Source organism: Hemitrygon akajei, chromosome 9 (genome assembly GCF_048418815.1).
Source record: "Hemitrygon akajei chromosome 9, sHemAka1.3, whole genome shotgun sequence".
NCBI lineage: Eukaryota > Metazoa > Chordata > Chondrichthyes > Myliobatiformes > Dasyatidae > Hemitrygon > Hemitrygon akajei.
Window position 1 is genome coordinate 105,053,149 of NC_133132.1, and position 15,593 is coordinate 105,068,741.

The following is a 15,593-nucleotide window of genomic DNA, read 5'->3' on the forward strand; positions in this document are numbered from 1 at the left end:
GTTAAGATGGTAGATTGAGATAGGTGAAGCGTTTTGTAACAGGGACTGGGATACTCCTCACCGGATTGCAGTCCTCAATTCGACAGAGCTGCTCTGAAGTACATCGGTCAAGCACTGGCTCAATGATCTCAAATGGCACACCACCAACTTCATGGATGGCTCGGGGAAGAGAAAAGACAGAAATTTAGACCTTCCCCTTCAGTGTTTTGTTCACATGAAGCATGACACACAATATATTATCGCTATATTACCCTGACCAGCTATATCACTGTCTGCTATGGGAATTGCAAGGTATTTGACTGAAAAGCCCTGCAACAAGTTGTGAGGACTGCCGAGAGAATCACTGGGGTCTCTGCCAGCCCACCCAGGACACAAACAGGAAGCATTTACAGAGCCCCCAGCATTGTCAATGACCCCTCCCATCTATCCCACAGTCTCTTTGACCTCCTACCATCAGGCAGAAGGTACCACACTATAAGAACAAGAGCTGTTAGGCTGGGTAACAGCTTCTTACTGCAGGCTGACAGACTTTTGGGTACCCTGCTACCACCCAGTACATATTATGACAGTGTCAGTAGAATATTATTGTTGTATATTTAACTAAATGTCATATATGTCAACTTGTACATCTACAAAATAAGTTTTTATTATCTGTATATATCATCGTAACTCTGCCATAGACAGTCCCAAGCCCGGCTGTGAAAGGAGAAGGACTGGGAATGGGGCATGGATACAGCAGAGGAACTGACCTTCAGCCCACAGTATTGCACTGAACTAATCAGGCAATCAATTAAACACCTAACTAAACTAGTTGCTTCTGCCTACACAATGTCCATATCCCTTCATTCTCTGCACATTCAGGTTCCTATCCAACAGCCACTTAAACACCTCTATCATATTTTTACTAGCACCACCACCCCTGGTAGTGTATCCATGCACACACCACTCTTTGTGTAAACCCTTCCCTTGAACCAATGCCCCTCTCACTTTAAATGCATCCCCTCCAATACGAGACTTCTCGACCCTGGGAGAGAGGTACCTGCTACCTAATCCATCCATGCCTCCCATAATGTAATAAACCTCTATCGGATCTCTCCTCACCCTCCTGAGAAAACAACCCAAGTTTGTCCAACCACTTCTTATAGCACATGCTCTCTAATCCTTGTCCGTGCTCTCTCCAAAACCTCAACATCCTTCCCATAATGGGGGTGAGCAGAGTTAAATGCAGTTCTCCAGATGTAGTCTTGTAAAGCTACAACATAACTCAGTACCTTGATTAATAGAGGCAAGGGTGCTGTCTACATTTATTACCACCCTGTCAACCTGTGCAGCCACTTTCAGGGAGCTGTGTACTTGGACCACTCTGTACAAAAACTTACAATCAATGTTGTTCTGAAGGACTCGGATGCACTGTTCATAAAGAGTCATCATCTTCAAAATGTTTGTTGTTTTACAGCCCGAATACACTTGCATTTTGCAGTTCAATCTCCGACCAGTAAATTCTATCGTGTTCTCAGAAACATTGGTTGCTGCTGCTGCTGCTAAATAAAAGGGCATTATTTTCAGTTTCAGATGTCTAACATTATGAGGAGCATTGATGGGATAGGACAGGGCAGAGAGATGGAATGAGATACTTGAAGGGAACCTGAGTGGGAGCTTTTCCACTCAGAGAGTGGAATGAGCTCATAGCAGAAACGGTGATTGACAGGTTTTGATTTAAGAGAAATTTGGATCACCACATGGATGGGAGTGGTATGGAGCTCTACAGACCACACCAACTAACAGTTGGACATAGATTAGATGGGCTGAAGGGCCTGTTTTTGTGCTCTATCAGATGGTAGGGAAACTTTTCCCCATTGCAGAGGTGTTTAAAACTAGAGGACATGGGTTTAGGGTGGGAGTAAGGGGTTTAAAAGGGATCTGATTAAGAATTTCCTTCTTGCCGTGGGTTTTTAGAATCTCAAACACGCTGCCCGAGTGGGTGATGGAGGTAGAGACTCTCAATAGGTTAAGATCAAGATAACTCAAAAATAAAGATGCTCAAATGTACACAACTCACATTTTTTAATTGGTGATGTAGGTGAAAAATCAAAGGAGACATCAGTGACATCTGGTAGAAATTTAGGTAGTGGGATCTCCAACAAAGTACTTATATCAACTTTAACCTTAAAAAAAGCAAAAATAGTAAACATTAACGTTAACTACGACTTTGGGATTTCGAATTCAAAGTTAGCTTAATATCAAAGTACACGAGTCACCATATTGAACCCTGAGATTTGTTTTCTTGCAGGCATTTACAGTAAATACAAAGAATCACAATAGAAGCAATGAAAAGCCACACATGCCAACACAACTAATGTCCAAAAGACAACAAATTATGCAAATACAAAAAAAGTAGTATTAATAATATATAAATAAGCAAGAAATATTAAGAAATAAGAGAAAATCTGCTGATGCTGGAAATCCAGGCATCACGCACAAAATGCTGGAGGAATTCAACAGACCTAGCAGTATCTACGGGAAAGAGTACAATCGACTTTTCGGGCCGAGACCTCAAGTATCAGCTTGGGTTCACAAGCAGTGGCAGTGTGTTATGAGACTACCAGGAAAGACAGGATGATGATAGGGCAAAATTGCAGTCAGTGGGATGAATTGCAGTGAAAAAAGGGGGACAGAATAAAAAAGGGTGACAGATACAGGACTGAAGGAGTTATATTTGAATGAACTCAGTAAATGGAATAAGGTAGATAATCTTGTAGTGCAGTTAGAGATTGGCAGGTATGACGTTGTGGGCATCATGGAGTTGTGCCTGAAAGAAAGGAATAGACAGGAGCCGAACATCCAAAGAAACACATTATTTCAAAAGGACAGGCAGGTAGACAGAGGGGGAGGGGTAGCTCTGTGGTTAAGAAAATAAAATCCTTAGAAGGAGGTGACATAGAATCAGAAGATGTAGATTCTCTGTGGGTAAAGTTAGGAACTGCGAAGATAAAAAGACCCTGATGGGAATTATATACATGTGTTTGAAATGTAGCCAGAATTACAACAGGAGATAGAAAATGCATGTCAAAAGGGCAATGTTACTAAAGTTGTGGGGGATTTCAATGTGCAGGTAGATTGGGAATATCAGGTTATAGAACACAGAACTGTATAGCACAGGAACAGGCTGTTCAAACCAGCTAAAAAGCAAATCAAATACCTCCAAACACTAATCCCTCCTACCTACACCATGTCCATAGCCCTCCAACTTCCTTATATCCATGTGCCTATCCAAGTGCCTTAATGTATTTGCCTCTTTCACCATAGCAGGCATACACCACACTGAATAAAAAGCTTACCCCTCACATCACCCTTGAACCTACCCCCTCTCACCTTCTCACCAGAAGCAGGCCTTCTGGTATTAGACATTTCAGCACTGGGAAACATTTTCTCTGTCTACTCTATGTCACTCAATCTGATAAACTTTTATCAGATCTCCCCTGAGCCTCCAGTGCTCCAAAGAGAACAATTCAAGTTTATCCAGCCACTTTTGATAACCTATACCCTCTAAATCAGGCAGCATCCTGGTAAACCTCTTCTGCACCCTCTCCAAAGACTCAACTTCCTTCCTGTAACGGGGCAACCAGAACTGTATGCAATACTCCAGATGTTGCTGAACCAGAGTTGCAACATAACCTCTCGACTTTTGAACTCAATGCCTCGACTAATAAAAGCACGCATTCCATAAGCCTTCTTACCACCTTATCGACCTGTGTAATACACACAAAATGCTGGAGGAATTCAGCAGGCCAGGCAGCATCTGTGGAAAAAGAGTACAGTCCTGCCAAAGGGTCTTGACCTGAAACGTTGACTGTACTCTTTTCCATAGATGCTGCTTGGCCTGTTGAGTTCCTCCAGCATTTTGAGTGTATTGCTTGGCTTTCCAGCATCTGCAGATTTTCTCTTGTTTGCTATCGATCTGTGTAGCCACTTTCAAGGAGCTATGAACTTGGATCCCGAGATCTCTCTGCTCAGCAACACTGTTAAGGGCCTTTCCCTCCTGTCTCCTTACATTTACCCTACCGAGTTGCAACATCTCACATTTATCGGAGTTAAAACTCTATCTGCCATTTCTCAGCCTGCATCTGCAACTGGTCGACATCATGCTGTATTCTTTGTCACTCTTCTATATTATCCACAACTCCACCAATCCTGGTATCATTCACAATTTTACCAACCCGCCCATCTCAATTTTCATCCTGATGAAGGGCCTCAGCCTGAAAAGTCAACCGTTTACTATTTTCCATAGATGCTGCCTGGCCTACTGAGTTTCTCCAGCATTGTGTGTGTGTTGCTTGGATTTCCAGCATCTACAGATTTTTTCATGTTTACATTTTCTTCCTGATCATTAATATACATTACAAACAGCAGAGGTTCCAGTACAGATCCCTGAGAAACTCCACTAATTACAGAATAAGCCCCTTCAACCGCTACCCTGTCTTCTATGCACGAGCCAGTTCTGAATCCGAATTCACCATGAACATCATGCGAGTTAATCTTCTGTATTGGCCTCTCATGGGGGACTTTGTCAAACGTCTCACTAAAATCCATCCACTGACCTACCATTACCAATTTCTCTCATCACCTCATCAAAAACCTCTATCAAATTGGTAAGGCATGACTTACCATGCACAAAGCCATGCTGGCTCTTTCTAATTATGCCATGGGTTTCCAAATGCTCATGTATCCAATCCCTAAGAATCTTCTCCAGCAATTTCCCTACAACTGACGCGAGACTCACCAGTCTATAGTTACCAGGATTTTCCCTTGTTCCCTTCTTAAACAGAAATTCAACATTGGCCACTCGCTAGTCCTCTGGGACCTTGCCTGTAGCTAGAGAGGACAGGAAGATACTGGTCAAGGGCCCAGCAACCTCATCTCTTGCCTCCTTCAAGAACTTGGAGCAAATTCCATCAGGCCCTGGGGATATATCCACCTTGATACTCATTAGTAGGCCCAGCACTTCCTCCTCCTTGACCTCCAAACACCTTAACATATTTATACACTTGGCACTGATCTTCTAGTGCTCCATATCCTTTTTCTTTACTTTAGTTTTCTTTACTGAAGCAAACTACTCATTCAGTGCCTCACTCACATTCTCTGAATCCAAGCAAATGTTCCTTCCCTATTCAACCACTCATTGAGTGGTACCACCCTCTCCCTAGTTACCCTCTTACTCTCGATGTACGTATGGAATGCCTTGGAATTCACCTTAATCTTACTTGCCAAGGACTTCTCATGGCCCCTCCTGGCTTTCCTAATTTCCTTCTTTAGTTCTTTTCTGGCTTCTTTATACCCCTTGTATTTTGTTTGATCCTGACTTTTGAAACTTTACATACTTTTCCTTTTTTTCTTCTTGACTAAATTCATCATCTCTCATACCTTGTCATCCCTGTCCTTCCTTCTAACAGGAACATACCTTTCCTGTACTCTGTGCAATTGGTCTTTAAACACATGCCATATGTCTGATATGGATTTTCCAAAAAAAAGCTGTACCCAATTAACTCTCCTTAACTGCTGCTTAATGCCCTTGTAATTTGCCCTTCTTCAACTTAAAACTCTCCTGCAAGGGCCATACCTATCCTTAACTATAGCTATCCTGAAGGCTAAGAAGTTGTGGTCACTGTTCCCTAACTGTTCACCCACGTGGTAAGGCTCATTGTTCCAACACCAGGTACAGTACGGCCACACTCTCATTGGATCATCCACATGTTGATTTAAGAAACCTTCCTGGATACACTTAAATTCAGCTCCATCTAAACCCCTTACACTAAGAAGGTCCCAGTTTATATTAGTTGAAGTTGAAATCCCCCATGACAACAACCCTATTATTTTTACACATTTCTTTAATCTGATTACATATCTGCTCCTCAATGTCCCGGTAGCTATTAGGGGATCTGTATTACAATCCCATCAGTGTGACTGCACCCTTCCTAGTCCTGAGTTCCACCCAAATGGACTCAAGTGTCTGGCCCGTCCATTATGTTTCCTCTGAGTGCAGCTATGATAACCCCTGATCAGCAGTGCAACTCCACCCCCTCTTTTACCTCCTCCTCTATCTTTTCTAAAACCTCGAAAATCTAGGACATTAATCACCCATTCCTGCCCCTCTCTCAGCTAGGTTTCAGTAATGGCTATAACATCGTAGTACCATGTACTGATCCATGCCCTAAGTTCATCACCCTTATCCATAATAATCCTAGCATTAAAATATAAACTCTTCAATCCATCTGACCCAGAGAATGATTTCAGGAATGAAAGGGTTACTGTATGAGGAATGGCTGGCAGCTCTTGGGCTGTATTCCCTGGAGTTTAGGAGAATGAGGGGGGATCTCATAGAAACATTCCGAATGTTAAAAGGCCTGAACAGATTAGACATTGCAAAGTTATTTCCCATGGTAGGGGAGTCTAGACACGACTTCAGGATTGAAAGACATCCATTTAAAACTGAGATGCAGAGAAATTACTTTAGTCAAATGCTGGTAAATCTGTGGAATTTGTTGCCACGAGTGGCTGTGGAGGCCAAGTCATTGGCAGAGATAGATAGGTTCTTGATTAGCCAGGGCATCAAAGGGTATGGGGAGAAGCCAGAGGAGTGGAGATGACGGGAACTATTGGATCAGCCCATGTTTGAATTGTAGAGCAGTCTCGATGGGCCAAATGGCCAACTCTGCCTCTATATTTTATGGTCTTATGGACACATCATACCTGTTATTTTGATTTTGCCTTTCAGTACTTCCCCTGACATTTACCTTCTGGTCCAATCCTTCTCTTACCAACCTGGGGTTCTAGTTCTCAGCCCCCTGCAAACCTCCTGGCCAGGATATTGGCTCAGGTGAAACCCATCCATCTTGATTAGGTTACCTCTTCTCCAGAAGATGTTCCAATAATCCAAGGACATGGAACCCTGACCCCTGCACAATCTCCAAAGCCACTCATTTATCCATGGTATCACCCCATTCCTACCTGTACTCGCCCACAGCAGAGGGAATAATCTGGAGATTACAACCTTGGAGGCCTTTATCTTTCCTAACTCTATATACTCCCTGCGAAGGACCTCTTCCCTTTTTCTGCCTATGTCATTGGTGTCAATATGCACTACGACCTCTGTCTGTTCCCTCTCCCCTTTCAGAACATCCTGCAGCCACTCTGTTGCATCATGGATCCTAGCACCTGAGAGGCAATGCAACATCCTGGTGTCTCTTTTGCAGCAAAAGAATCTCCTTTCTCTCCCTCTAACTATCGAGTACCCTATAACTACCATGCTGCCTCACCTTACCCTTCCCTGTCGAGCCTCAGAGCCAGCCACAGTGCTAACAGCCTGGCAGCTGCTGCCATGATATGATGGGTGATCCCCACCCCCCAGCTGTCTCCAAAAAAGTATACTTGTTGCTGAGGGGAATGGCCACAGGGGAACCCTGCACTGACTTCTTAATCCCTTTGCTCTCCATTTAGTATCCAAAGCCAGTACTCTGGGTGTGACCACCTCTTCAAAAGTCTCGCCTATAATATCTTCAGCCTCCTGAGTGATCCTGAGCACATTTAACTCCAGCTCCAACTCATTGACCTGGTCATTCAGGCACTGAAGTTGAAAGCACTTCCCACAGATATAGTCAACAGGGAAACAGTCAGGTATCTCAAATTCCCACATCTGACAGGAGGAGCACTTCATTCTGATTAGACTATACCAAAGAAGAAAAAGGCTTACCTCTTCTTAACTGTGCCTCTGCCTGTTCACGCCAAAGCTTGTTAAGCCAAAGCCTTCACACTCTGACAATGGATGCTCTGCATGAGCCTACCCTCCTTTTATTTGGTTGGTGCTGTGTCCCAAGAAAAATAATTTGTAGAATGTCTACAAGATGGCTCTTTAAAGCAGCTTTTAGTTGCACCCACTAAGGGATCAGTTATTCTGGACAGGGTGTTATGTAATGAACTGGATTTTGATTTTCAAGCTTAAGGTAAAGAAACTCTTATGAGAGTGAGCATAATACAATAGATTTCATCCTGCACTTTGAGTTTCCAGTATTTACTCTACTTCCAGTCTTTTGGAGTTATTGATAGTGCATCAGTCAGATCTATCAGTATTACAGTGGATTAATGGGAATTACAGAGGCATGAGAGAGGAGCTTGTCAAGGTTGATTGGAAGGGGACACTGTCAGGGATGATGGCAGAGCAGCAATGATCAGAGTTTTTGAAAGCAATTTGAAAGGCACAAGATAGATACATCCCAAAGAAGTAGAAGCATTCTAAAGGTAAGATGATGCAACTGTGGCTGATGAGGGAAGTTAAAGCCAACAAAAAAAAAAGCAAAGGAGAGGGCATATAATAGAGAAAAATATAGTGGGAAGTTAGAGGATTGGGAAGCTTTTAAAAACCAACAGAAGGCAACTGAAAAAAAACAAGGGGGGATAATTAAGACATGAAGGTAAGCTATTTTCCATCAGCCTTCACTATGGAAGACACCAGCAGCACGTCGGATATTCAAGAGTGTTGGGGGAAGAAATTAGTGCTGTTGCTATTGCCAGGGAGAAGGTGCTTGGGGAATCTGAAAGGTCTGAAGGTAGATAGGTCACCTCAACCAGATGGATTTCACCCCAAGGTTCTGATAGAAGCATCGGAAGAGTTTGTGGAAGCATTAATGATCTTTCAGGAATCACTAGCTTCTGGAATAGTTCCAGAGGACTGAAAATTGCAAATGTCACTCCACTCTTCAAGAGGGGAGGGAGGTTGAAGAAAGGAAATTATAGGCCAGTTAGCTTAACCTCAATGGTTGGGAAGATGTTGTAGTGGATTGTTAAAGATGTGTTTTCAGAATACTTGCAGGCACTTGATAAAATAGGCCAAAGTCAGCATGGTTTCTTTCCTTAAGGCACAATCTTGTCAGAACAAAGTTGTTATAATTCTCTAAGGAAATAACAAGCAGCATAGACAAAGGTGAATTTGCAGATGTTGTATGCTTGTATTTTCAGAAGGCCTTTGACAAGGTGCTGCAAATGAGATTGCTTAACAAGTTAACAGCCCATAGTTTTACAGGATAGATATGAGCATGGATAGAGCATTGGCTGATTGGCAGGAGGGAAAGAATGGGACTAAAGGGAGCCGTTGCTGATTGGCTGCCAGTACCTAGTGGTGTTCCACAGGATCTGTGCAGGGATCACTTCTTTTTGCGCTCTACACCAATTATTTGGATGATGGAATATATGGCTTTACAGACAAGAGATGATACAAAGAAAGGTGGAAGGTCAAGCAGTATTGACGAGGCAAAAAGTCTGCAGAAGGACTAAGACAGATTGGGAGAATTTGCAAATAGGTGGCAGTTTGAATATTGTGTAGAGAACCCGACAGGTGACAGATTTAAAGGGGACCCGAGGGGGAGCTTCTTTTAAAGCAAAGGCTGTTCGGCAGATGGAACAAGCTGCCAGAGAAAGTAGTTGAGGCAAGTACAATAACTTCTAAAGGGCATTTGGATAAGAATATCGATAGGATGGATTTAGTGGGACGGGCCAAATGCAAGCAAATGTGACTAGTTCGGTGGACACCAGGGTTGGCAAAAGTGAGATGGGCTTAAGGGCCTGTTTCACACACAAACTGTTGGAGGTCACCCTCAGGTTGGAGGAGCAACATTCATATTCTGCATGGGTGGCCTCCAAATTGACAGCATGAATACTGAACTCTATCTTCCAGTAATCATTAACCCCTCCCCCTCATCCCTTTTTCCATTCCTCATTCTGGTTACCCTATGACCTCTTCTCTTCTCCTGTGACCATCACCTCCCTCTGGTGCCCCTCCCCCTTTCTTTCTCCTATGGTCCACTCTTCTATCATATTCCTTTTTCAGCCCTTTATCTTTTCCCCCTAACATCTCCCAGCTTCTCACTTCATCCCTCTTTCTCCCACCCATCCACCTCACTCCTCATCTGGTTTCGCCTATCACCTGTTAGTTATACTCCCTCCCCTCCTTCCACCTTCTCATTCTGCCTTCTTTCCCCTTCTTTTCTAATCCTGATGAAGGGTCTCAGCCTGAAACATCGACTGTTAACTCCCCTCCATCGACGTTACCGGACCTATTGAATTCCTCCAGCATTTTGTGTGGTGTGTGTTACTCTCAGTTTCCAGCAACTACAGAATCTCATATTTAGGGCCTGTTTCCATGTGATTGTTCTTTTTTCTTGCTCTAAAATCAGGACCTGTTATTGTTTTATTAATTTTTTTATTATCTGTCAATATTATTGTGCTCATATTACTTTATGTGCTGTTTATAACCCATTTACTGTATTTTGCACCTTGGTTCAAGAGGAACTTCATTTCATTTAGCTGTATACATGTGTACAATTGAATGACAATAATATTGAACATGTACTTTCTATCAATTGATGTACCTTTTTATTTGCTTCTCCAGTCCAAATGTCTTCATCAGATTGATTTCTTTTTGACATATTTCCCTTGCTTGTGTTTTCCTTCCGATAAGATAATTGACATCCATCACTCCCCTTCTTGGTGGGAAAGGTTAACTTAGAGCCGCTGTCCTTTTCTAAATTGGGCACATTCTTATTTTTGTGGTGTCTCCGTGCTTTTTTCTGTGGTTCCTCATAGTTTAGATATGATTCAAATGACATAAGTGGTTTCTCAAACTCTTCATTTTGACACTTTGATAAAGATTTCATTTCCCCAGCTTGAATACACTGTTTAGGTTCATGAGTGATGTCCTGTGACTTGTCTGGTCCTCTCTTCTTTCCAGAACATTCCTCTATTTTGCAAACTGAATTGGAATGTCTTGTTTCATTCACAGATGTATTTTTCTTTTTTTCACCATTTTTAGGAATACCCTTTCCTGAATGAGATGGTTCTTTATCGTCCTTGCAGGATGGAGCAGAGACTGCTGCTGAAGACTTTCTCTTATACTGGTGGTTTGTGATTTCATCACCACCTGCTGGCTTTCTATCTCTTCTTGACGACGTAATTTTCTTCTTCTGGGATGATGTTGATTTTTCACATCTAAATAATTGTTGGTCTGGCAGTGAATTACTTGTCAATGCACAATGATGAACTTTTCTTTCTTTCCATGAAGATTTGAAATTGCTGGTCTTTAATTGTTCTGCACTCTCTGTGGAAGGTTGTTCATAAAAAACAGTTCCTTTTTGTTTCTCCGGGCTTTTTCCCTCATTTAAGGGTCTTGGACATTTATTGGCATGCACTGTTTCTATGTGGCCAGACTCTCTTGATGACAGCTTACTGGTGTTTTTCGTTTTAGACTTCTTCTTGACATGGTCACTTTCCCCACTCTCTTCATTCTTTTCTCTGTTACTCCTGAAGTTTTATCCCCCCCCACAATTCCAGTAAAAGTCACAATTGAAAAAGAGAACAAGAGAAACAATAAATACTTGATTATGCAGATTATTTTGGATATATACACAATAATATTATGAGCCAAATATCACATTATTTTGCATTGCTTCAGTAAAGCAGCCAGCATAATCAAAGACACCACCCACCCTGGACATTCCCTCTGCTCTCCTCCCTATCAGGCAGAAGATACAAAAACCTGAAAGCACATACCAATAAGCTCACTGTTATAAGACTAGTGAACTGCCCCCTAGCACATTAAGATGAACTCTTGTCCTCACTATCTACCTCATGATTTTGCTCTTTTTTGTTTACCTGTACTGCATTTTATCTGAAGCTGTTACGCTTCGTTCTGTAGTGGTTTACCTTGTTCTACCTCAATGCACTGTTGTTACGAATGAATATTGAGAGATGAATTGATCTCAATGAACAGTATGCAAGGCCAGCATTTCACTATTTCTCAGAAAATATGAAAATAATAAAACAATTCCGAATTCCATTGTTCACTGCATCATTCACATTACACACTAAAAACCAAAGGAACTCAGCAGGTCCGGCAGAATCTATAGAGGGGAATAAACAGCAGCCATTGTGTTGGGCCGAGATCCTTCATCAGGACCAGAAAAGGAGGAGGCAGAAGCCGTCCAGTTAAATATCATTCATAAAAGTAAAAAGTTAAATGTTGATCCAGATATGAGGTAGTGTAACGAGATAACACAAAATGCTTTTATCTCTAACCCCAGTTTAAATCTAAACTACTTTGTAACTACAGTTCAGATACACACTTACATTATTTAGAATTTTGAGATACAGCATCGTAACAGATCCTTCCAGCCCAACGAACTCACGCTGCTCAATTACACCGATGTGACCAATTCACCTACAAATGTAGGAGAAAACCAGAGAACCTGGAGGAAACCCAAGTAGTTACCGGGAGAATGTACAAACTCCTTACACAGAGCAGTGAGAATTGAACACAGGTCTCTGGTGCTGTAAAACGTTACACCAACCTGCCACCTCCAAGCTTATTTCAGAATGAAATCCAACTAATTTCTGATGAAAGAGAGCAAGAATGCCAAAAACTGGAGTACTCAGAGAGCCTGGTATGGAAACACTAATTCCCAGGAACACCAAACTCTACATAAAGTGGTGGATACAGCCCAATCCATCACAAGCAAACCTTCCCCATTGAGCACACCTATATGGAGTGCTGCCACAAGAAAGCAGCATCCATCATCATGAACCCCCAGCTTCCAGCCCATGTTCTCTTCTCATTTCTACCACTGGGCAGGAGGTAGAGGAGCCACAAGTCCTGCACCATCAAGTTCAGAAACAGTTATTACCCTCCAACCAACAGGCTCCTGAACCAGGGTGGATAACTTCACTCACCACAACTCTGAACTGATTCTACAACCTACTGACTCACTTTCGAGGTCTCTATAACTCACGTTCTCAGTATTGTTTTAACTGTCTTTGAACACGAGTTGTTTGTTCTCCTTTATTGATGTATAGTTTTTCATAAATCCTATTGTATTACCTTATTTTACTGCCAATGCCTGTAAATAAATCTCAAGGTAATATATGGTAACATACATGTACTTTGATGTTAAATTTTACTTTGACTTTGAAATCCCCATACCTAGTACACTGGAAATGCATTGAAATCGCTTATGTTGAGGTCAACACTGATGGGCTCAGTAAGCAGGGTTTCCTTTTGACATCAAAGTACAATAATACTAAAAAGTCACAGTAGCATGACAGTTAGTGTAGCGCTATTACAGCGCCAGTGACCCAGGTTCATTTCTAGCCACTGTCTGTAAAGAGCTTGTATTTTTTGCACGTGGATTTCCTCTGGGTGCTCTGCTTTCCTCCCACGTGCAGGTCAATAGGTTAGTTGGTCACATGGGTCTAACTGGGCAGCACAGGCTCATTGGGCCAGAAGGGCCAGTTACTGTGGCTATATCTCTAAATAAAGTTGTGGTCAAATTTCACTCAACACAGCTATGTACTATATATCTTCACAAACCAGATTCTTCCATATTGAAATTTCTTTTGAACTTTCCAATCTAACACATAGCAATACAAGACTGGAATCCTAGAATTTATCTGAGCCGAATTATGGGTCCACCACCACCCAAAGGAAACAGAATTAGCTTCCTGTATCTTTTAGAATTGATCTTAAAATTCTCTTGCTTGTTTTTAAAGATCATAAAGGTCTGCAACCAGAGTATATCACGGCATAGTTTTAATTTTATAATCAATCCCACTCAAGCTCCCAGGTCTTCTTCTGCCGGTCCCTTAAATTTAAACAATATCCCTCAAAAGATAATTGACAGGTCAGCTTTTTTGAACTATGTTCCTAAAGTGTGGAATCCAATAATTAAAACTATAAGGGATGCAGACTCAGTTGACACTTTTAAATGTCGTTCAAAATCTACTTATCTAACTTTATTTTTAACTAACATCTTGTTCGTTTTCTTTATTTTCAGGTTTGCATTTTATTCCATTGAAAAGTACCTTGAACTACATTGTCTGTATGAAAAGTGCTCTGTAAATACATTATTATTATTCTAATACAAGGAATTCTGACTAGTTTCCCTATTTTCCTACGAACATCAACAGAGACATCCTAAGGTCATTGGTTCAGAAATGGAGTTGTCAGCCCACTGAATTTGTGCCTACTTAAATCTACACCCACTAGTTTTGGACTTCCCTGCCCTGGGGAAGAAACTGTTAGCATTAACCTCATCGACGCCTCGCATTATTTTAAACATTACAGTAAAGTCACCCTACACTCCCCTGCACTCCAAGGAATAAAGGCCCAGCCCAGCCAACCTCCCCCGATAATTCAGGCTCTCTCATCCTGGGAACATTCTCAGAAATCTTCTTCGCTCTCTTTCCAGTTTAACCACATCTTTCCTATACAGTAATTTATGACTCTAACTGCAAACGATACTGCAACTGTGGTAGACTTGTGGTTAGTGCAATGTTACTACAGCATCAGCAACCCGGTTTCAAATTCACTGTTATTCCACCCCCCCCCCACCACCACTCCCTATGCCCATGTGGGTTTCCTCCAGGTGCTCTGGTTTCCAAGCACATTCCAAAGATGCACAGATTAGTAGGTCAATTGATCACATGGGTATAATTGGGAGGCACAGGCTCGTTGGGTTGGAAGAGCCTAGTGTCGCTAGAAGATGAAATAAAATTTCAGTACCTCTACTCAGTGCCCAGACTGATGAAGGCTAGTGTGCTAAACACCCTGTATACCTGTGACACTAATTTCAGCAAACGTGTGACTGCTCAGATTTGACAAATATTGATTCAGAAGTAGTTACAGGAAGCCTACCCAACATCAAAGACAAATATAGAGAAATGTACCAGTAACATCATGAAGGATTTCTGCTCATGGACTGTTTGTCCCACTCCCATCAGGGAGGAGACTATGCAGCATCCACGCCAGGACCACCAGACTCAAAAACAGTTACTTTCCCCAAGCAGTAAGGATGGTTAACATCTTCACCCATTAACCAACCCCTCCACACTCCCAAGCACCACTACTTTATCATTTCCTGTCAGTCACCTTATGTCCAGATAATTCTGTGCTTTGTGTCATTTTATGGATGTATAATCTATCTTATGTATTTTTATTTATTGTGTTGTTTTTATTATTGTGTTCTTTATCTTACAGTGTTTTTTGTGCTGCATCAGATCTGGAGCAACAATTACTTTGTTGTTCTTTACACCTGTGTTCTGGAAATGACAGTAAACAACCTTGAATCTTGAATAACTTTCATGAATCACATGAAGTCCAGGAACGTATAATTTGTGCTCACTTTGCAAAGATAAATTTCCAGTATAATCTGCAAGCTGTGATTGAAAACTTACCTGGATGCTTGTTGGGGTATTAATTTTTTCCACCGGTAAACCAACTCTTTAGCAATGCCACCAACATCTTTATTTTTCCTGAATCCATTTACTGTTTTTCCTATTCCTGTTTCCTAAAACAAAAATTCAAACAAATCCAAAATATTTCAATGAGATTAATGTGGCTAAATTCAACTGCTACTTGTGCATTATGTTTAATGGAATTGCTTTTATATTTATATTCATTGTTTTTTATGCTGCATTGGATCCAGAGTAACAATCATTTCATTCTCCATTAAACTTGGGTACAGAAGAATGACAATAAACAATTTTCATACAAGCTA

General features: G+C 41.6%; 1 protein-coding gene and 1 long non-coding RNA gene across 5 annotated transcripts in view; one reads left to right on the forward strand and one right to left on the reverse strand.

Moving 5' to 3' along the window:
* The window catches only part of LOC140733426 (uncharacterized), a 31,787-nt gene extending 16,198 nt beyond the window's left edge, over positions 1 to 15,589 (forward strand). The window contains exon 3 of the long non-coding RNA XR_012100281.1: positions 13,872 to 15,589. This is a non-coding gene — a long non-coding RNA (uncharacterized lncRNA). The remainder of the gene's footprint in view (positions 1 to 13,871) is intronic.
* The window catches only part of eloal (elongin A, like), a 48,244-nt gene that overhangs the window by 9,996 nt on the left and 22,655 nt on the right, over positions 1 to 15,593 (reverse strand). For 2 of the 4 annotated variants that reach the window (XM_073056725.1, XM_073056727.1), the window contains exons 3-7: positions 15,271 to 15,383; positions 10,419 to 11,346; positions 2,060 to 2,165; positions 1,380 to 1,541; positions 62 to 159 (exon numbers count right to left, since the gene is read on the reverse strand). In XM_073056725.1, the coding sequence (XP_072912826.1) occupies positions 62 to 159; positions 1,380 to 1,541; positions 2,060 to 2,165; positions 10,419 to 11,346; positions 15,271 to 15,383 (1,407 nt within the window). The remainder of the gene's footprint in view (positions 1 to 61; positions 160 to 1,379; positions 1,542 to 2,059; positions 2,166 to 10,418; positions 11,347 to 15,270; positions 15,384 to 15,593) is intronic. The other 2 variants (XM_073056726.1, XM_073056728.1) reach the window with 2 other exon arrangements.